Below are 24171 nucleotides of genomic sequence, written 5' to 3'. Positions count from 1 at the left end.
CACAAATCTGGCCTTTATGGAAGAGTAGCAAGAAGAAAGCCATTTCTTAAAGATATCCATAAAAAGTGTTGTTTAAAGTTTGCCACAAGCCACCTGGGAGACACACCAAACAACATGGAAGAAGGTGCTCTGGTCAGATGAAACCAAAATTGAACATTTTGGCAACAATACAAAACGTTATGTTTGGCGTAAAAGCAACACAGCTCATCACCCTGAACACACCATCCCCACTGTCAAACATGGTGGTGGCAGCATCATGGTTTGGGCCTGCTTTTCTTCAGCAGGGACAGGGAAAATGGTTACAATTGATGGGAAGATGGATGGAGCCAAATACAGGACCATTCTGGAAGAAAACCTGATGGAGTCTGCAAAAGACCTGAGACTGAGATTTGTCTTCCAACAAGACAATGATCCAAAACATAAAGCAAAATCTACAATGGAATGGTTCAAAAATAAACATATCCAGGTGTTAGAATGGCCAAGTCAAAGTCCAGACCTGAATCCAATCTAGAATCTGTGGAAAGAACTGAAAACTGCTGTTCACAAATGCTCTCCATCCAACCTCACTGAGCTCAAGCTGTTTTGCAAGGAGGAATGGGAAAAATGTTCAGTCTCTCGATGTGCAAAACTGATAGAGACATACCCCAAGCGACTTACAGCTGTAATCGCAGCAAAAGGTGGCGCTACAAAGTATTAACTTAAGGGAGCTGAATAATTTTGCACGCCCAATTTTTCAGTTTTTGATTTGTTAAAAAAGTTTGAAATATCCAATAAATGTCGTTCCACTTCATGATTGTGTCCCACTTGTTGTTGATTCTTCACAAAAAAATACAGTTTTATATCTTTATGTTTGAAGCCTGAAATGTGGCAAAAGGTCGCAAAGTTCAAGGGGGCCGAATACTTTCGCAAGGCACTGTATTCCCTCCGCAAGGCAATCAAACAAGCTAAGCGTCAGTATAGAGACAAAGTAGAGTTGCAATTCAACGGCTCAGACACAAGAGGTATGTGGCAGGGTCTACAGTCAATCACAGATTACAAAAAGAAAACCAGCCCCGTCGTGGACCAGGATGTCTTGCTCCCAGACAGACTAAATAACTTCTTTGCTCGCTTTGAGGACAATACAGTGCCACTGACACGGCCCGCTACCAAAACCTGCGGACTCTCTTTCACTGCAGCCGACGTGAGTAAAACATTTAAACTTGTTAACCCTCGCAGGGCTGTAGGCCCAGACGGCATCCCCAGCCGCGTCCTCAGAGCATGCGCAGACCAGCTGACATATTCAATCAATCCTTATCCCAGTCTGCTGTTCCCACATATTTCAAGAGGGCCACCATTGTTCCTGTTCCCAAGAAAGCTAAGGTAACTGAGGTAAATGACTACCGCCCCGTAGCACTCACTTCCGTCATCATGAAGTGCTTTGAGAGACTCGTCAAGGACCATATAACCTCCACCCTACCTGACACCCTAGACCCACTCCAATTTGCTTACCGCCCCAATAGGTCCACAGACGACGCAATCCAACCACACTGCACACTGCCCTAACCCATCTGGACAAGAGGAATACCTATGTGAGAATGCTGTTCATCGACTACAGCTCAGCATTTATCACCATAGTACCCTCCAAACTCGTCATCAAGCTCGAGACCCTGGGTCTCGACCCCGCCCTGTGCAACTGGGTACTGGACTTCCAGACGGGCCACCCCCAGGTGGTGAGGTTAGGTAACAACATCTCCACACCACTGATCCTCAACACTGGGGCCCCACAAGGGTGCATTCTGAGCCCTCTCCTGTACTCCCTGTTCACCCACGACTGCGTGGCCATACACGCCTCCAACTCAATCATCAAGTTTGCGGACGACACTATAGTGGTAAGCTTGATTACCAACAATGATGAGATGGCCTACAGGGAGGAGGTGAGGGCCCTCGGAGTGTGGTGTCAGGAAAGTAACCTCACACTCAACGTCAACAAAACAAAGGAGATGATTGTGGACTTCAGGAAACAGCAGAGGGATCAGCCCCCTATCTGCATCGACGGGACAGTAGCGGAGAGGGTAGTAAGATGGTTTTAAGTTCCTCGGCATACACATCACGGACAAACTGAATTGGTCCACCCACACAGACAGCGTTGTGTGAAGGCTGAAGAAATTCGACTTGTCACCAAAAGCACTTACAAACTTCTACAGATGCACGATCGAGAGCATCCTGTCGGGCTGTATTACCGCCTGGTACGCAACTGCTCCGCACACAACCGTAAGGTTCTCCAGAGGGTAGTGAGGTCTGCACAGCGCATCACCGGGGGGAAACTACCTGCCCTCCAGGACATCTACACCCCCCGATATCACAGGAAGGCCATAAAGATCATCAAGGACAACAACCACCAGAGCCACTGCCTGTTCACCCCGCTATCATCCAGAAGGCGAGGTCAGTACAGGTGCATCAAAGCAGGGATCGAGAGACTGAAAAACAGCTTCTATCTCAAGGCCATAAGACTGTTAAACAGCCACCACTAACATTGAGTGGCTGCTGCCAACATATTGACTTAACTCCAGCTCACTTTAATAATGGAAATTGATGTAAAAAATGTATTACTAGCCACTTTTAACAATGCCACTTAATATAATGTTTACATACCCTACATTACTCATCTCATATGTATATACTGTACTCTATCATCTACTGCATCCTGCCATCTTTATGTAATACATGTATTACTAGCCACTTGAAACTATGCCACTTTTATGTTTACATACCCTACATTACTCATCTCATATGTATATACTGTACTCGATACCATCTACTGCATCTTGCCTATGCCGTTCTGTACCATCACTCATTCATATATCTTTATGTACACATTCTTTATCCCTTTACACTTGTGTGTATAAGGTAGTAGTTGTGGAATTGTTAGGTTAGATTACTCGTTGGTTATTACTGCATTGTCCGAACTAGAAGCACAAGCATTTCGCTACACTCGCATTAACATCTGCTAACCATGTGTATGTGACAAATCAAATTGGATTTGATTTAATTACGTCATGAAGCTGGTTGAGAGAATGCCAAGAGTGTGCAAAGCTGTCATCAAGGCACTTTTTTGGTTACTACATGATTTCATATGTGTTATTTCATAGTTTTGATGTCTTCACTATTATTCTACAATGTAGAAAATATAAAAAATTATGAAAGAAGATGAGAGAGTAGCTGTTCTTAAACTTTTGACTGGTATGGTATATACTTTAAAACAATATCTATTTTTGTGTGCAAAAAACATTGACCTGATGTTACAAGAACATTCCCAGAACACATTTCGTCTGTTCTTTTAAGGCTCCCAGAATGTTTCATTAGGTTGTGGGAACAGTCTGCTGGGAACATTGTGGGGACATCGCAAAAGATATGTGTCCAAAACACAAAAACTGTTCAGTTGTGCGGATGATCATACAATGTTAAATTTAGGGTGCAAAAAGCATTCACCTTTGTTATAAGAACGTTCACTGAAGAAATGTTTCAGTTCATAAAAGTTCATAAAACATTTCTTTATGTTGTGGGAATATTGTTGGGATATGACAGGAGATTGTGCTGACGTTCAGATAATGTTTGTATCAGGGTGCACAAAACATTCCTTTGATGTTGCAAGAATATTGACAGAACTGAGTTCAAAGGTTCTCAGAACATTTAATTAGGTTGTGGGTGCATTACAAGAGAGAGGTTCCCAAAACACAAAATATGCTCAGGTGTGTTAACATTAATACAATGCTTAAATTATGTTGCATAGGACATTACCTTAATGTTGTAAGAATGTTGACAGAACACCTGGTCTAAGTTCTTTAAAGGTTCCCAGAACATTTCATTAAGTTATGGGAGTTGTCTTGGTTGTTGCAAGAATATTCTTGTGATATTCATAAAGGTTGCACTGAACATTCCCACAATGTTGCCCAATGTTCTGATGACGTTCATAGCATATTTGTTTTATGTTTAACATAAGATTCCATTGATGTTCACGCAATATACATTTTACCTTCTCTTAGAGGTCCTCAGGACATTTAAAGAACATTTCTAAAGTGTTATTGAAGTTTTACCTACTAATACCACAATATTCTCAGCATGCAAATTTGTAGCTCGGTAAAGCAAATTGGAATACACCCCTAATATGCTTCACGGTTGGGATGGTGTTCTTCGGCTTGCAAGCCTCCTCCTTTTTCCTCCAAACATAACAATGGTCAATATGGCCAAACAATTCAATATTTGTTTCATCAGACCAGAGGACATTTCTCCAAAAAGTACAATCTTTGTGCAGTTCTTAACCGTAGTCTGGCTTTTTTATGGTGGTTTTGGAGCAGTGGCTTCTTCCTTGCTGAGCGGCCTTTCAGGTTATGTCGATATATAGGACTTGTTTCACTGTGGATATAGATACTTTTGTACCTGTTTCCTCCAGCATATTCACAAGATCATTTGCTGTTCTGGGATTGATTTGCACTTTTTCGCACCAAAGTACGTTCATCTCTAGGAGACAGAACGCTTCTCCTTCCTGAGCGGAATGACGGCTGCGTGGTCCCATGGTGTTTATACTCGTGTACTATTGTTTGTACAGATGAATGTGGTACTTTCAGGCTGACTTCTTTTGATTTTCCCATGATGCCAAGCAAAGAGGCACTGAGTTTGAAGGTAGACCTTGAAATACATCCACAGGTACACCTCCAATTGACTCAAATTATGTCAATTAGCCTATAAGAAGCTTCTAAAGCCATGACATAATTTTCTGGAATTTTCCAAGCTGTTTAAAGGCCCATGTCACGACTCCCGCCGAAGTTTGCTCCAGTGCCTGTTCGGGGGGGTGCTCGACGGTCGTCGTCACCGGCCTACTAGCCGCCACCGATCCCTTTTCATTTTCTGTTTAGTGTTTGTTGCACCTGTCAGAACTGTTTTGGCTATTCTTTTTGTTATTTTGTATTCAGTGTTCAGTCAGAAATAATATTAACACGTACCATGCTGCACCTTGGTCTTCACCTTCTTCCTCTGAATGCCGTTACAGCCCAGTCATCTTGGTGTAAGTCAACTTCTGACCCACTGGAATTGTGATACAGTGAATTACAAGTGAAATAATCTGTCTGTAAACAATTGTTGGAAAAATTACTTGTGTCATGCACAAAGTAGATGTCCTAACCGACTTGCCAAAACTATAGTTTTGTGGAGTGGAGAAATTTGTGGAGTGGTTGAAAAACGAGTTTTAATGACTCCAACCTAAGTATATGTAAACTTCCGACTTCAACTGTGTGTTGACAACCTGCAGGGCCTGGTTCTCAAGCCAGGTTTTTTATCCTCTGCACCACCAGGAAAGCTCTACTATTTGTTCAGTATATAGCCATGGCAGTATGTTCAATCAGGAATTCATTGTTTCTGTTTTAGCCTTAGACATTACTAAACCAGGAAAATACTGCTACCTGGGTTATTCACCATCCCTTTATGTGCTGCATACTTCTGGGCACATATTTACAAGGTATCCAAGACTCTGAGTGCGGATCTAGGGTCACTTTTGATTTTCAGATGATAAAAAATAGAACAGGGGCGTCAAGCGTCTCAAAGTAGGGATTATATCGGGTGCATAAAAAAGTGGAACAGTCCATTTTTACAAAGTTTATTTTTTTTTATGTTAGTCTAAATTCTGTATGCTATTTGGTTAACAACATTGGACAAAAATATAAATGCAACATGTAAAGTGTTGGTCCCATGTTTCATGAGCTGAAATAAAAGATCCCAGAAATGTTCCATACGCACAAATATCTTATTTCTCTAAAATATTGTGCACATTTGACATCCCTGTTCGTGAGCATTTCTCCTTCACCAAGATAATCCATCCACCATAAGCTCCAATGTTATTTTAGAGAATTTGTCAGTATGTCCAACCGGCCTCACAACTTCAGACAAAGTGTATGGCATCGTGGGCGAGCGGTTTGCTGAAGTCAGCGTTGTGAACAGAGTGCCCCATGGTGGCAGTGGGGTTACGGTATTGACAATGACACAATTGCATTTTATCGATGGCAATTTTGAATGCACAAAAATACCGTGACAAGATCCTGAGGCCCAACAGATGCGTAACTGTATTTCCAGTCATGTGAAATCCACAGATTTATGGCCTAATGAATTTATTTTAATTTACTGATTTCCTCATGTGAACTTTAACTCAGTAAAATTGAAGAAATTATTGAATGTTCCGTTTATATTTTTGTTCAGTATATTTTTCCAACTATTTAGCAGTCTTATGGCTTGGCGGTAGAAGCTGTTCCGGGTCCTGTTGGTTCCAGACTTTGTGCATTGGTTCCGCTTGCCGTGCGGTAGCAGAGAGAACAGTCTATGACTTGGGTGGCAGAAGTCTCTGACCATTTTTAGGGCCTTCCTCTGACACTGCCTGGTATATAGATCCTTGATGGCAGGGAGCTCGGCCCCAGTGATGTACTGGGCTGTACACATTACCCTCTGTAGCGCCTTGCAGTTGGATACCAAGCAGTTGCCATACCAAGCAGGGATGCAGCCTGTCAAGCCCGTCATGCAGCCCGTCAAGCCCGTCATGCAGCCCGTTAAGCCCGTCATGCAGCCCGTCATGCAGCCCGTCATGCAGCCTGTCAAGCCCGTCATGCAGCCCGCCAAGCCCGTCATGCAGCCCGTCAAGCCCGTCATGCAGCCCGTCAAGCCCGCCATGCAGCCCGTCAAGCCCATCATGCAGCCCGTCAAGCCCGTCATGCAGCCCGTCAAGCCCGTCATGCAGCCCGTCAAGCCCGTCATGCAGCCCGTCAAGCCCGTCATGCAGCCCGATGCTCTAAATGGTGCATTTTCTTGCTCTCTTCACAACTGTGTTGGTGTGTGTGGACCGTGATAGATCCTTAGGGATGTGGACACCGAGGAGCTTGAAGCCTCAACCCGCTTGACCCTCCGTCATGGGTGAACATGGAGTACATGAGGGACTAAGCACTCACCCCTGAGGGGCCCCCTGAGAATGTTGTGGTAATGTTAGGTCAAACTTACAGTGCATTTGGAAAGTATTCAGACCCAGTCCCCTTTTCTACATTTTGTTACGTTACAGCCTTCTTCTAAAATTCATTCAATTATATTATTTTCTTACCGATTTACACACCATACCCCATAATGACAAAGCGAAACGGGTTTGAGACATTTTTGCAAATTTATAAAAAATAATTAACCTTATTACATAAGTATTCAGACCCTTTATTCAGTACTTCTGAATACTTTCCGAATGCACTGTAAATATAACATTTTCTAAATGTTGTTGAAATTTCCTGTGAATCTCCAGGACAGCTGAAAATGTGTATTGCGTGAAATCAATGGAATATTGTGTTTAACCTAAAGCAAATATGCTATGAATGTCATAAAAGCGGACTTATTTGGAAATTGTGCTACATTGGGGGAATGTTCTGTAACATCCCAGACAACTCCCATAACTTCACTCAATATTCTGGGAACCTTAAAGAACTTAGACCAGGTGTTCTTTTTAAAATATATATTTTATTTAATATTTTATAAACAATACAAAACATATACATACAAACGACAATATCAACTATATCTCACCTTCCCAGACCCACAAGCACACACACCTCCATCTCCAGCTCCCACATCACTTTCCGCCACATGGCCTGAAACGGCACCATTTATTTTCTCTCCATAGCACAAGGACTTAAAATATTGAATTAATAGATCATTCTTCCATTGTGTTATGATTGATTCATTTCCACGTTTTTAATATAGTTTTTTTTCAAGATGAGTGAAGAGGAGGATCATCCAACCCATCGGGTATATCCTTACATTATGTCTGATGTATAATAAATTCTATACATTAGTTTATACTGGACGAAGCTTACATTTTCGTTAACTGTCATTTCGTTAGTTATGCTGCAACTTTCCCTCCATCTTGTGCCAACATCAGTTATTTTTAAGTCTTTGTTCCAATAGTTCATGTTTTTTTCTAAGAGATTGTCAGTTGGATCTGCTCTCTGCAAGGTTTTCTATGTCTTCCACATCATATGAACATCCTTTTCTGACTCAAATAGGATTTACTCAAGGTTGCTCTGATTTCCAAAAGATCTCAAATCAAAATGTCATGATATGGAACTTTTAAGTTGCATATATTTGAGACTATCTACATTGGTCAGTCGAAAATTACTTTTGAATTCTGTCATGGAAATAAATGTACTTCCTGTTACCAAGTCATTTATGGTTTCTATGCCTTTAGTTTTCCATGTGGACCAATTTATAGGTGAATTCTGAAAGCTATCCAATGATTGTTCCATAAAGTTGTGTTTTTCGGAAATGATTTTGGATCTTGTAGAATAGGTTTCATTTTCTTCCATATTGTCATAGTGAAATGTGTTCTAGGAACGTTCTTGTAACATCAGGTGAATGTTTTTTGCACCCTAAAATAAACATTATAGAATAATCTGCACAACTGGACAGTTTTTGTGTTTTGGGAACATACTGTATCCTTTGCGATGTCCCCAGAATGTTCTCACCAGACTGTTCCCACAACCTAATGAAACATTCTGGGAGCCTTTAAAGAACAGATTAAATGGGTTCTAGGAATGTTCTTGCAACATCAGCACCACTAAACACTTTTTGTCTTATGAGAACATATGCTGAGACCTAACGAATGTTCTAAAAACTTTCACAGAACCAATTCTGGTTTGCTAGATGAGTCATGTTAATAATGATACTACAGGGCTGAGGGGACAGGTGGCTCCTCCTGGATTGTATAGATAAAACATGTATGTAGATTGGTGTACAATACAATCCAGTCTGGATGTGAGTTACTAATAAACACTGCTTCTTCTTCTACTCAGGGTCAGCCATCCAACCATACTATGGTAATGATGATTAATAGTATAGTCCTGTCACAGCTTTCCAGTAGGGTATGAGTACATTGAGGCCCTGGAAAGATGACACTCTCTCTCTCTCTAACCTGTGCTGTGGTTTTCAGTTGTGTGAAGATAGAAGAGGAGTCCGACAGTCACTCTAACTGATGTTGTGTTTTAGCAGTAGTATGGAGTAGCTGAAAGCCTCTTCAGTGTGGGAGCTGTTGTATAAGTCAGTCTCCTCATGGTTGTGTTATAAAGAGAGATACTGACAGTGAAGCACAGTGGTTTGGTTCATTCTCTACGTGGGCAGAGATTGACAGAGAGAGAGAGAGATTGACAGAGAAAGCTAGAGAGAGAGAGAGAGAGAGAGAGAGAGAGAGAGACAGACAGACAGACAGACAGACAGACAGACAGACAGACAGACAGACAGACAGACAGACAGACAGACAGACAGACAGACAGACAGACAGACAGACAGACAGACAGACAGACAGACAGACAGACAGACAGACAGACAGACAGACAGACAGACAGACAGACAGACAGACAGACAGACAGACAGACAGACAGACAGACAGACAGACAGACAGACAGACAGACAGACAGACAGACAGAGAGAGAGAGAGAGAGAGAGAGAGAGAGAGACAGAGAACTATACAGAAAGAGAGAGATGAAGAGACAAAGAAAAACAGACAGAGGGAGATAGCCTGAAACAGACAGTGGACCATCCATTCTGGGGCGTCTGTTTGTAATGAAGATGAGATGGCCCGGTTGAGTGGTGGCTGTGATGTGATGTGATGTGTGGATGGGGGTGGGGGTAAGGGGGCACAGCAATCCCGTCTCCCCTAGGGCTGAAGCAGGCGTGTGCGTGCATGCAAGAGATGACGGGTTGTCAACGGGACAAGGCCCCTCACAGATTATGACAGAGTGACGCGAGGGACAGCCAATGTGATCTAATACACACTGGAGAGAGCGAGAGAGATGGAGAGAAAGAGGGATAGAGAATGGGAGAGTGGAGGGAGAAGGAGAAAGGGAATGAGATGAGATGAGCAAGAGGGAGAGAGGAAGATCCATAAAGAGCCGGTGTGAGTGCAGGTTTTTGCTCCAGCCAAAGAAGTAACCCTGCAATGGATGTTACAGTTCCATTATTATGTCAATCATCTGATCGGTTCACAATCAATAACAAGTTGCGGAATGACAAAGGACCAAAACCATACCATGAGCTTCAACTACTTGCTCCTGGCCAACTGAGCTGAGTTGGTCTACCTCATATTTGTCTGTGTGCCGGGGCAAGGTAAGGACTAAGCACATCCTGCCTAATCAGAATAAGAACTTGCATAATGTTGCCTAGCTAACTCAACGTCATCATGTGCCAGTCTATTTCTGCCCAGACAGGCAAAGCTTAGGTTACAATCCATGTCTGATCTGCTCTGTCGGATCCTGACCTGCATTAAACTCAGAGCAAGTCCCTGACACATACATACACACACACACACACACACACACACACACACACACACACACACACACACACACACACACACACACACACACACACACACACACACACACACACACACACACACACACACACACACACACACACACACACACACACACAGACACACACACACACACACACACACACACACACGCACACCTGTCCAATCAGAGATATTAGACAGCTGTCCTCAGCTACAACCTCATGGCCTTGTTGAATATAGGATGCATTTCGGTTGGATATGAGAGATGTCCTTGATTAACCATTTAAATATATCCAGTTTATATGGAAGAGCTGATTGTGGATTTACACTATAATACATGCTACATGACTACCGAGGGCTACAGATATGACACTGTTAGTGCTGGGGGTCAACTCTACAGTTAGTCTCTCTCTCTTCTCCTCTCCCATACTCAGCCAGGTCAAATGTGATACAAGACAGTATTCAAAGTCCGTCCATGTCTGAGGACGTTGGGAGATGACATGGAAACTGGCCACTAGGGACAACAGTGAGCGCTATTATCCTCAAGTGGGGGTGGGGGGCATACGCATCTGCCTCTGATTCCAAAGGTTGTGAGTTTGAATCCAGCAATACAAAGCTGTTTTTTATATTTTTGTTTTTAGCCTATCCCAAACCTTCTGCCCAGTTGGAAAGCTGAGGTTACCCTCCATGTCTGATCTGACCTGCTAACCTTAAGAATGTGGAGTTAATGCCTAAACTTAACCTTAAACACGTTGAGATTTGACATTCGGAACAGCTTCTAAATTGTCATTTGAGAAAAATGGATCAACGTCTAATTCTGACATAAGATTGTGAGAGCTGATAGCACATAGCGTTCTGTCTCTTTCTCGCTCTCTCTCTCTCTCTCCATCATTCACCCCCTCCTTAAGACCCCTGTCGCTATTGGAAGAGGAGTGCAATTTAATTAACATCATTAACAGTATGAATCCATCAGTGCCCCGTTCACAGACACACACACACACACACACACACACACACACACACACACACACACACACACATACACACACACGCAGACATGAACACACGGACACATGCCCTCAGGCACGCATATGTGCACACACACACACACACTTTAATGTCTAGGAAGAAGAAAATAAAAGTTCTCTGTCTTCTTTTTTGGAAAGGACAAGTAAATGCAATTCAACATGAGAAAGGGATAGTGGAGGGAGGAGAGATGGAGGGAGTAGAGATGGAGGGAGGGGGGTTGAGAGAGAACTGAAATTATTAGGCAGTGCATATCCAGTTCTCTCTGCATATCCAGTCTTCCTCATCTGACACCTTCCCACTCTCTCCCTCCCCTCTCTGGGAGGATCAGCCAGTGACAGAGGTGACCCAGTCTGTAGGGTCTCCTCTCTCCTCACACATCACTGTCTGTAATGGTTTGATTTGACAGAGGTGATCCAGTCTTTAGGTTCTCTTCTCTCAAAATACACATCACTGTCTGTAATGGTTTGATTTGACAGAGTTGACCCAGTCTGTAGAGTCTCCTCTCTCAAAACACACATCACTGTCTGTAATGGTTTGATTTGACAGAGTTGACCCAGTCTGTAGGGTCTCCTCTCTCCTCACACATCATTGTCTGTAATGGTGTGATTTGACAGAGGTGACCCAGTCTGTAGGGTCTCCTCTCTCCTCACACATCATTGTCTGTAATGGTTTGATTTGACAGAGTTGACCCAGTCTGTAGGGTCTCCTCTCTCCTCACACATCATTGTCTGTAATGGTGTGATTTGACAGAGGTGACCCAGTCTGTAGGGTCTCCTCTCTCAAAACACACATCACTGTCTGTAATGGTGTGATTTGACAGAGGTGACCCAGTCTGTAGGGTCTCCTCTCTCCTCACACATCATTTTCTGTAATGGTGTGATTTGACAGAGTTGACCCAGTCTGTAGAGTCTCCTCTCTCAAAACACACATCACTGTCTGTAATGGTTTGATTTGACAGAGTTGACCCAGTCTATAGGGTCTCCTCTCTCAAAACACACATCACTGTCTGTAATGGTTTGATTTGACAGAGTTGACCCAGTCTGTAGGGTCTCCTCTCTCAAAACACACATCACTGTCTGTAATGTTTTGATTTGACAGAGGTGACCCAGTCTGTAGGGTCTCCTCTCTCCTCACACATCATTGTCTGTAATGGTGTGATTTGACAGAGGTGACCCAGTCTGTAGGGTCTCCTCTCTCCTCACACATCATTGTCTGTAATGGTGTGATTTGACAGAGGTGACCCAGTCTGTAGGGTCTCCTCTCTCCTCACACATCATTGTCTGTAATGGTGTGATTTGACAGAGGTGACCCAGTCTGTAGGGTCTCCTCTCTCCTCACACATCACTGTCTGTAATGGTGTGATTTGACAGAGGTGACCCAGTCTGTAGGGTCTCCTCTCTCCTCACACATCATTGTCTGTAATGGTTTGATTTGACAGAGTTGACCCAGCCTGTAGGGTCTCCTCTCTCCTCACACATCATTGTCTGTAATGGTGTGATTTGACAGAGGTGACCCAGACTGTAGGGTCTCCTCTCTCCTCACACATCACTGTCTGTAATGGTGTGATTTGACAGAGGTGACCCAGTCTGTAGGGTCTCCTCTCTCCTCACACATCATTGTCTGTAATGGTTTGATTTGACAGAGTTGACCCAGTCTGTAGGGTCTCCTCTCTCCTCACACATCATTGTCTGTAATGGTGTGATTTGACAGAGGTGACCCAGTCTGTAGGGTCTCCTCTCTCCTCATACATCATTGTCTGTAATGGTGTGATTTGACAGAGGTGACCCAGTCTGTAGGGTCTCCTCTCTCCTCACACATCATTGTCTGTAATGGTGTGATTTGACAGAGGTGACCCAGTCTGTAGGGTCTCCTCTCTCCTCACACATCATTGTCTGTAATGGTTTGATTTGACAGAGGTGACCCAGTCTGTAGGGTCTCCTCTCTCCTCACACATCATTGTCTGTAATGGTGTGATTTGACAGAGGTGACCCAGTCTGTAGGGTCTCCTCTCTCCTCACACATCATTGTCTGTAATGGTGTGATTTGACAGAGGTGACCCAGACTGTAGCGTCTCCTCTCTCCTCATACATCATTGTCTGTAATGGTGTGATTTGACAGAGGTGACCCAGTCTGTAGGGTCTCCTCTCTCCTCACACATCATTGTCTGTAATGGTGTGATTTGACAGAGGTGACCCAGACTGTAGGGTCTCCTCTCTCCTCATACATCATTGTCTGTAATGGTTTGATTGACAGATACAGTGGCAATGGCAGCAGCCTCTTAGTCCCTTAAGTTGTGATGAGCAGTAGGATGAAGTCAATTATACACACTGATTTAAGGTCAGAAAAAAAATCTAATGACGAGAGAATAAGAGCGAGAGAGAGAGAGAGAGAGAGAGAGAACAAGATAAAGAGCAAGAGAGAACTGGTGTTTAATTTGTCTCTGCTCATTTTCATCTTTTTTTAATTAGAAGCCAGCTGTTAACAGATGCCAAGAGAAGGAAAACAACACTATCTGTCCTTGTCTTGTGTTTCTATGAAGGCTGGTCAAATGCGTGTGTGTGTGTGTGTGTGTGTGTGTGTGTGTGTGTGTGTGTGTGTGTGTGTGTGTGTGTGTGTGTGTGTGTGTGTGTACTAGATGTGTCCCAGACCTGCATTACCCTGAGGAAATCTATAGTGTCTACAGATCATTTGTCACTAAGGTTATTACAGCTTTGTGTGAGTGAGTGTGCTGCATTGTGGTCATTTCTATTATTTCCCCCCTCTCTTTCCCTTCTACGTCCAACAAGCTCTATTATTTCCCCCCTCTCACTTCAGAATTAGACGTGCATCCATGTTACTCAAACTTCAAATGTCGTAGTGGTTAAGTTTATGCATTAACTCTGAATGGTTAAGGTAAGCGTTAAGGTTTGGGATAGGCTTAAAACAGCTTTCTATCCCTGAATTCGATCTTGCAACATGCATCCTCCATCCCTGTCCACAACGCCCTAGCATTGAAGGTAACAGAGCTCACTGTTACCCCTATTGGCCAGGGGCACTAGGGAAGGAGGGATTTTCTTCCGACAAGGGTCAGACAGCTAAATCTCTCTTTTCTCTCCTTCTCTTGAGATGGCTAACTCTTTCTTTCTTATCTCTCTCCTTCTCTGTAGACGAGGGCCAGACAGTGTGCCAGGGGCCTGCAGAGCTGTCTGGGCAACGGCTGGCTGAAGTGGGCATGCAGCTGAGGGCAGACTGCCACCAGGGCCTGGGCTACTGGGACTACCTGTTCTTCATCGCTATCGGCTTCGTCATCTTCAGCGCCGGCACCGTGTCGGCATGGGTGATGGGTGTCCTCATGGTGCTGTACGAGAGATACAACAAGAGAAAGGGGGAAGACATGGACAGTGATGACGAGGAGGAGAGACATATGGGGGGAGGGATGATGGGGGGAGGGAATCAGGGGAATGGGGATGTGAATAAGCCTTGCATGCAAGTGTGATTGAGTTATGAGGAGGAGGGGGAGAGGAAGAGGGGATGGGACTCTGAACAGCCGGAAGAGAAGAGGCGAAAAAGGCAGAAGAGGAAGAAGAGAGGATACGAAGAGCTATGGAGTGAGACGGAAGGACACTGAAGAAAAGAAGAGGAATGGAGTCATTTGAATAAAGGACACTGGGACTTTGTACTCTGTAGAAAGACAGTCCTGTCTTTCAGGACAGACATTTTACCCCGTGTGTGTGTGTGTGTGTGTGTGTGTGTGTGTGTGTGTGTGTGTGTGTGTGTGTGTGTGTGTGTGTGTGTGTGTGTGTGTGTGTGTGTGTGTGTGTGTGTGTGTGTGTGTGTGTGTGTGCGAGTGAGAGAGAGCAATAAGGGGAAATAGGCCTTCCACTTCAGGACTACAGAGTGACTTCTGAACTATTAAGAGCAATAAGCCCCCCACTGTTACATCACACACACACACTCATCACAGATGGTAAGAGCTGGTTTCTCTGGTAAATCAAAAAGACCCTGGAATAGTGAATAAACCGGTACACACACAGTTTGTAAGTCTACAGTATGTTAATATTCTAGTTCTGCCCAGAGTTAGCTACGGTAACTGGGGCAGAACCATTGCACAGCATCTCTCTCACCAGGGGGAACAAGTGATTCATAGGTCTAGACAAACCCTGCCCCTCCTCTGTCTCCCCCACCTCCCTTCTGTCCACCTCAAACTCTTTAGCACAGAGCATACACATGAGAATAGTGTGTGTGTTAGCCAGGTTATTTCCAGTGTAGTTGATGAGAGCAGCAGTGTGTGTGTGAGCCAGGTTATTTCCAGTGTAGTTGATGAGAGCAGCAGTGTGTGTGTGAGCCAGGTTATTTCCAGTGTAGTTGATGAGAGCAGCAGTGTGTGTGTGAGCCAGGTTATTTCCAGTGTAGTTGATAAGAGCAGCAGTGTGTGTGTGTGAGCCAGGTTATTTCCAGTGTAGTTGATGAGAGCAGCAGTGTGTGTGTGAGCCAGGTTATTTCCAGTGTAGTTGATGAGAGCAGCAGTGTGTGTGTGAGCCAGGTTATTTCCAGTGTAGTTGATGAGAGCAGCAGTGTGTGTGTGAGCCAGGTTATTTCCAGTGTAGTTGATAAGAGCAGCAGTGTGTGTGTGAGCCAGGTTATTTCCAGTGTAGTTGATGAGAGCAGCAGTGTGTGTGTGAGCCAGGTTATTTCCAGTGTAGTTGATGAGAGCAGCAGTGTGTGTGTTTATATGTGGGCATAGAGCATTAGGAGGATGTCAGCACTACGTTTCACTGGGTGGGTAATTTGTAATCACACTCCGTGTCCCTGCCTACTGAGACGCATCCACACTGACACACATGCACTCCTCTCAAGGGCACAGCTAAAGTCAGACCCTCAGGCCTGGAAACATTAACACCCCTCTTTCCATCCATCTTTCCATCCCTCTCTCCATCCCTCCACACGCGGGAGATGAGTCCATAGCTGTCACTACATGCACCCACACATGCGAACAAGCAGGCACACAAGCAAGTAGACACTCACATACTCATGCACACACACAGACACTGACACACACACATTAACATACGCACACAGACACACACACATTAACATACGCACACAGACACACACACACAAACATACGCACACATGCACAGACACAGATACACAGCTCAATTGTCAAAGCTTTAGCTGGTCAATATCAGATGATAGATTTATGAGCAGCTAAACCATCTCAGCAGACTCACAGCCTCAGGACAGATTAGACTGCTGTTCAGGTGTCTGTTCCATGTATTGGGGGGCTGATTTTATGTTGACAGGGCCAGAAGGGGTACGTGTTAACTCCTGAGAGGACAGAGCAGGGTATAAATACTATCACTGAAGGAGCAACAGGATCAGGGGGATTTGGGGTGTGTAAAGGGTGTAAGAGGTGTGGGGGTAAAGGGTTTGAGTCCAGTGGTTGGTATGTAAGGGTGTAGAGAGGTCATGTAGGGGGGGTGTGTTTACAAATGGAAGGCTTGGGTATGTGTGTGTGTGTGTGTGTGTGTGTGTGTGTGTGTGTGTGTGTGTGTGTGTGTGTGTGTGTGTGTGTGTGTGTGTGTGTGTGTGTGTGTGTGTGTGTGTGTGTGTGTGTGTGTGTGTGTGTGTGTGTGAGGGTTCTCTCTCGGTTACAGAACTGTTGTTGCGCAGTGAGTCGCCAAGGGCAATGTACTAGAATCTTGCTGATGTCAGCAACTGACCAATAAGAGTATCCTCTGGCACCTGAGGCCCCCTTTCATCCCCCGAGAGCTCTGTGTGTCTGTGTGTGTGTGTGTGCATGCTGTGACCTCAGCCAAGGTCCTGTGAGTGTATCATTGTGTGTGGCTCTTGCTTCTGGTTGACTCAGGGGTGAGGGGGTTGGTATATTAAACAGCCATCAACGTTCATGCATTGTTGCAGAACGTCATGATCTTGCCATCAGATAAGGGCTGCATCTCAAGTCTACAGGGGCTTCCTCTACTTGTCTCCTCTCCTTCATATGCACTAGTGCTTCTCTAGGGACTTGAAATGAAGGAGACGAGACAAGAAAAGGAATCTTAAAACTGTAAACTGTTGCACCTGAGGAGAGCCGTCATAGAAACCGATTACTGATAATAATAATAATAATAATAATAATAACAATATTAATCCTGTTCAGATCCGAGAGTAAAAAGAGAGAAGTAGATCTCTGTCTTAGCGCTGTCAGTGCCATCAATAATCTAGTGATATTGGTGAAATGATCCAGTTACTTACGTGTCCTTAAAAATTGCCTTTAACAAATTACAAAAAAACTTTTCGTTGTGTTCAAATGTGTAGCATATTAAAAACTTTATAGCTTATTGTTTTATTGTTTTTTACTTTCCTAAAACAATAATTGTCCACCTTACGGTTCAGCTGTCCAAGATTAGAGCACTAAATCCCCCAGGGCATGACATGCAGACAGGCAACTACACCAAGGTGTCCAATGTGGATGAATATTATAAAAATAAGTATAAAGGAAGAGAAGGTTAGGCCTTAGAGAGGCCGAGAAATGTTCCCGACACCGACATGCTTTCTTTATCCTTGTCAGGCTACTGTTATACAGATAGGCTTACAGAAGGAGGCTAATTGGTTCATATTTCTTTTTATAAAGATAAGCATTATATTGTTAGATTAAAGGAGTAACTTTGGTAGGCCTAAAACATTCTTCCTCACCTCAAGTTCAACTGTCGGAGAGAGTTGGAGCTCCGGTGCACACTGCCTTCATAGCCCTGCAGTAGCTAAGCCTGATAATAGACATACCACACCAAACCTTCATAAAATACCAACTGGTTATTACATTGCGGCAACAATTTCAACGATTTTAAGGAGTTACAGTTCATATTAGGAAATCAGTCAATTGAAATGCATTCATTAGGCCCTAATCTATGAATTACACATGACTGGGCAGAGGCGCAGCCATGGGTGGTCCTGGGTTGGCATGGTTACACTTGGTTTATTCAGCTTCTTGATATGCCACACTTGTCAGGTGGATGGATTATCTTGACAAAGGAGAAATGCTCACTAACAGGGATGTAAACAAATTTGTGCACAAATGTTTAGAGAAATGAGCTTTTTGTGCTAATATTATGTATTTATAATATTATTATGTATCGGGGGATCACAGAGCTGGTTACACAGACACATACTAGGAGGCCTTGCTTCACAGATCTCTGTCCTATAATGAGCTGGTCCAGACAGAGATGACTGCGCGGACGTGAGGAGACAGCCGGTGTGTGTGTTTGTTTTTTGTGTGTCCAGTCTGTTCTGGAGAGTTCTGGTTTCAGGCAGTCCACTGAACCATTATCATACAAGTTGGATACGCACACATTGCTAGCGTCTGGGTAGGCTCGGAGAGAAGAGCAGGCTCAGAGATAACACATGCATTTCTCTCTCTCTCTCTCTCTCTCTCTACTTCCCAGTGTCATTCTCTCACATCTGCTACTGTGAGGCTCTAATCTTTCACACCTATCTCTCTCTCCCTATCCCTCTCTATCTCTCCTTCTGTATTCATCTCTGTCTCTCTCCATAACTGGGGGCAGAGTTGTACTCAACAACACATCTGTGTGTTTTTGGATTTACTGTCCTTGTGTGGACCAGAAGTCCTCACAAGAATAGTAAACAAGGAAAAGTGGAGACATTTTGGCCCCCACAAGGCAAAAAAGGCTATTTTAGACTTACAGCTTAGGTTTAGGGTTATTGTTACGATTAGGGTTAAGAGTTAGAGTTTGAGGTTGAGGTTAGGGTTAGGGGTTAGGGAATATAGGATTTTGAATGGAAATCAATTGTTTGGTCCCCACAAGGATAGTAAAACAAGTGTGTGTACGTGTGTTAGCTGCAAGGACAGTATCAGAGCGTGAGTATAAAGCACAGAAACCATCTAATGCAATAAGTCAATTACTCATCCTGCCACACACACACACACACACACACACACACACACACACACACACACACACACACACACACACACACACACACACACACACACACACACATACACATACACATACACATACACATACACATACACATACACATACACACACACACACACACACGTCATCATCAAGGAGGGGGAAAGCTAAAAACAACTATTGCTCTTGTCCACACACACTTCTATGGTGACTTTACGTTCAGCACACATACACTTTGCACAGCATACCAGTCAGACATTACAGGAAAATCTAGTTGTCTGCAGTAATCCTTTTGATTGCTTGTCCTCGGATGGGCCTCAGTGGAGAAAAAGGGAAAATGGAGAGAGAGATATAGAAAAGGAGAGATGAGAGGAACCACTATAAAATTGACTTCACAATATACAGTCTGCTGTAGGAATGAAAAAGTGAAATGAATGTCCATTACGTAGCAGTGTTTTTCAACTAAATGATGTTATTTCATGAAATAGCACATTTGGTTTGCATGGTGTGAACCTGAGTATGGAGAGGAAGAGAGAGAGAGAGAGAGAGAGAGGACTACCCCTTCAACTGCTAACACCACAACGGTTATTTGACAGGCTTACAGAATCTTCTTGTTACTGGTGATGTACAACCTGTACACACGCTGTCCTTACCAGTAGAAACCAGTACCCACATAGACACACACACACACAGACACACACACACACACACACACACACACACACACACACACACACACACACACACACACACACACACACACACACACACACACACACACACACACACACACACACACACACACATATACACACACACACACACATATACACACACACACATATATACACACACACACACACATATACACACACACCACTCTACTACTGTATGACTCTACACATGATTGTCTTTTGTCTACAGCAGTTCCAGCTATGTAAAACTGCAGTAACTTATATTAAGTCATATTGTATCTTTTACTATTATTAAAGGATGTTTATGAACGTGTTTTCTTTTTTCCCCTTTGTGGATTCTGTCATTTCTTAACTTGTTGAGTGTAGGGGGCAGTATTTTAATGTTTGGATGAAAAACGTACCCAAATGAAACTGCCTATTTCTCAGGCCCAGAATCTAGAATATGCATATAATTGTCAGATTAGGATAGAAAACACTCTAAAGTTTCCAAAACTGTCAAAATATTGTCTGTGAGTATAACAGAACTGATATTGCAGGCGAAAACCTGAGGAAAATCCAACTAGGAAGTGCTGTTTTTCCTGAAAGCTCTCTGTTCCATTGCATGCCTTCATTACATTTAAAGGGATATCAACCAGATTCCTTTTCCCATGGCTTCTACCAATTGTGAACAGTGTTTAGACATTGTTTCAGACTTTTCTTTTGAAAAATGAGTGAGAAAGATGACATCGCGGCAGTGCATAGCTGGGTGCCAGCAGCGTTTTGCATGCGCAACAGCTTGGAGCAGACATTTTCTCTCTCTCTCCTATACAGTCCAGGTTGAAATATTATCGATTATATATTGTAAAAACAACCTGAGGATTGATTATAAAAAAACATTTGACATGTTTCTACGATCTTTACGGATACTATTTGGAATTTTCGTCTGCCTCGTCGTGACCGCTCGAGTCTGTGGATTTCTGAACATAACACACCAACCAAATGGAGGTATTTTGGATATAAAAATAATCTTTATGGAACAAAAGGAACATTTATTGTGTAACTGGGAGTCTCGTGAGTGCAAAACATCCGAAGATCATCAAAGGTAAGCGATTCATTTTATTGCTTTTCTGACGTTTCTGATCTACTTTGCTGCTAGCTGTTTGTAATGTTTTGTCTGCTGAAACGCTTGGTTTGCTTTCGCCGAAAAGCTTTTTTCAAATCTGACACGCCAGGTGGATTAACAACAAGCTAAGCTGTGTTTTGCTATATTGCACAAAATATTTTTAGTAATTTAATTTGAATTTGGCACTCTGCAATTCAGCGGATGTTGACGAAAATGATCCCGCTAATGGGATGGGTGCGTCAAGAAGAATGTGAAACTACCACTATGTCAGCCCAATGTGGCAAGGAAGGGAGAGAGGGAGTGAACAGAGGGCAGAGGCATGATTGATTTAGCCTTTTAACACCCTGGTACTGGAGAGTGTTAGAAATGTGGAGGGAGGGAAGGGAGTGGGGCGGGAGTGAGGGGAGGGCGGGAGGTAGGGGAGGAGAGAGAGTGAGAGAAGGGGTCTGATGAATAAGGGAGAGAGAAAATTGGAGAGAACAAGAGGCAGAAGGGATGTAGAGAGAGAGAGAAGGGTATTGGCTGCCTTCATAAAGGTGGTGAGAGGAGCTGTTGTCCTCTGTCTCTACACATACACTCATCCCTCTCCCCATACTTATCTCTATCTTCCCCTCTCTCTGTACTTCTCACACTCCCTGTCTTTCTTCTCCTTCTCCTGCTCTCTCGTACTCTATATGTGTCTGTATTGATACCTTTACTGCACCAAAGGGATTCTCCCTCACATTATAAACCCAGTCACCCCTTATCTCTTCTCCCCCTCCCTTGCTCTCTTTATCTTTCTCTCGCTTTCCTCTCTTCACCTGTCTGGCAGCATCTGTATTTTTATTATCTAGCGTCACCTGCTCCAGGATGGGTCAGACACTGCAGTGGAGCCTCCTCCATCCTCACACACACACCCATCCAACCACACACAAGTGTGGACACACACACACACCCACCTGATCATGCGGACACACACACACAACACAATGTGAAGTATCTGCAATCCTCTTACACACACTCTCTCCACCATGCAGTATACACAGCCATCCTTTTTCCCTATTACATGTGTGTGTGTGTACGTGCGTGCGTGCGTGTGTGTCCGCGCAATTGGGTGTGTGTGGTTGGGTGGGTGTGTGTGTGTGTGTCCTGGCCCTATGTCAGTGTGTGATGTATCACTGAGACTGTAGGCTGTAAAGGAGGAGAGAAGACCAGACATGACAAGCCAATGCCAGAACGCCAGGCCTGGGATGTGCTGTCAGATAATCATCATGCTCTTTATGCTCCTTGACAGCTGGATGTGTCACCAGGGCAGAGACCCAAAACAATGCATGGCTGCATCTCTATAGTCTAACATTCTTCTCCTCTCCCCTCTCCTCTAATTCCTTTACACTGGATCTGACAGAACTGAACAGCAAAATCCTGGTAAGTACACCCATCAAATTGTTTTCTTCTTGCTAGGGTTTTCAGATCAGCGCAGGTGAAGGAGAGGAGATAAGAAGAGGAGATAAGGAGAGGAGACCACTCTGGATGATGGACACCATCCCCGCTGTAGATTTGGAACAGCCCATCAGTAACCTGGTAGCCATTGACCCTCCAGGACCAAGCCATTAAACCCGAGGGGAGAGGGGACCGTGGCGGGTCAGTCATACTGCAGTGAGGGCTGGCATACAGCACCACAGGGTTATCTGGAAGCCCCATAAAATATAAAAAATACAGCGTTTTCATTCTAACTGCGGTAGGCTTTGTCATGTTGTCACGAACCCCGCTTCCTGAGTCTGTGTTTGCCTGTGTTTCTGTCCTGGAGTGTGTTTCCGGTGTCCTGGAACGCACCCTGTCTGGTTGCCGGGCAGATTAGCTTGTTGGGAAATCGATGTTCACCCGCACCTGTATCCCATCAGTAATCTGCACACCTGTCCTGATCATCACCTCTCCCCTTCAAAAGCTCTGACCTGACATCCATTCCCTGCCGGATCGTTAGCCATGAACAGTATGTTGTGCCATAGTATCAGCCTCAAGTTGGATAGAATTTGTTTTGTTGTTTTGTACGTCTTGCTTGCCTTCAACTTACCTCTGTTTGTTCTGTCTTCAGTTACTCACCCGGATCATTTACCCCATTCCCGCCTGGTCATCGGAGGATTCCGCTTCCCCATTGGATCCACCTATTTACTCCCATCAACTCACCACCGCTGCCCGCTACGCCACCTGGATGTATCTACCCACTCACATTCACTTGTAAATAAATACTCACCTTCTTCCTACTCTCCTTGTCCTGGTCTGCTTCTGGGTTCGATTTTGAAGAAACGTGACACATGTGGAGTGTGGGGGGGGGGAAAGGTAGAGTTTGTTCTACTCTAACCCCATCCTATTGTCCCAACAGGATTCTTTCTCTCCTGTCTCCTGATTTATATGTACATATCCTTCCTTCAGCAGACCACCCATTCTGGGGAGTTACTGCACTCACACAGACCTGCATTTCACAGGTAACATACACTAGCTAGGTGTCGAGCAGTAGAATTGTGGGAGGCTACTGACAGACAGAAACCGGTACCTGTAGAATGGGGGCTGTTGAGCTGAGGAAGGTGAGCATGTCACAGATGGCATCATCATTACCATCATCATCATCATGGTGTTTCTCTGACCCTTATTATAGCAGCTCTGTCATATTAAAGAGCCTGAGTCCTACTGTGACCTCCGACTCATCATCACAGGACACCCCCTGGGTCCCCTCTACCTCACCCTCCTCACCCCTCTGCCTCCTCCCTGCCTTACCCTTATCCCTCTGCTTCCCCCATCATGCACAAACACACACGCACACACACTCACACACACACACACATAGAGACACACCTCCTCCTTCTTGCCTCCCCCTGCCTCCCTCTCTCAATTCTATTGCAGGTTGGCTCGTGTCGACACCTTTCCAGATTTGGATGCCTTTGATTGAGAATTCCCCACCTCAATCTCCTCAGTTCCCATACTTAGCCCTCCCAAGGGCTCTCTGGAGCTACTCTGACGCACACAGACACATACATAAGCACTCTTGCACATGCACACACCTTTCTGTTTCACTGTGACCTTAATGAGGTCTAATCATGCCTCTCTCTCTGT

At 44.3% G+C, this 24171-nt stretch overlaps 1 protein-coding gene across 1 annotated transcript in view; it reads left to right on the top strand.

Moving 5' to 3' along the window:
* lrrc52 (leucine rich repeat containing 52) overlaps nt 1–17691 on the top strand; it is a 44295-nt gene extending 26604 nt beyond the window's left edge. The window contains exon 2 of the mRNA XM_020499663.2: nt 14518–17691. Within this exon, the coding sequence (XP_020355252.1) occupies nt 14518–14846 (329 nt within the window). The 3' untranslated portion in view covers nt 14847–17691. The remainder of the gene's footprint in view (nt 1–14517) is intronic.
* Nucleotides 17692–24171: the final 6480 nt, after the last annotated feature.

This window comes from Oncorhynchus kisutch, linkage group LG13 (genome assembly GCF_002021735.2).
Source record: "Oncorhynchus kisutch isolate 150728-3 linkage group LG13, Okis_V2, whole genome shotgun sequence".
In the NCBI taxonomy this organism is placed as follows: domain Eukaryota; kingdom Metazoa; phylum Chordata; class Actinopteri; order Salmoniformes; family Salmonidae; genus Oncorhynchus; species Oncorhynchus kisutch.
The sequence above is the reverse complement of the archived record's forward strand: the minus strand, read 5'-3'. Positions and strand labels throughout refer to the sequence as shown.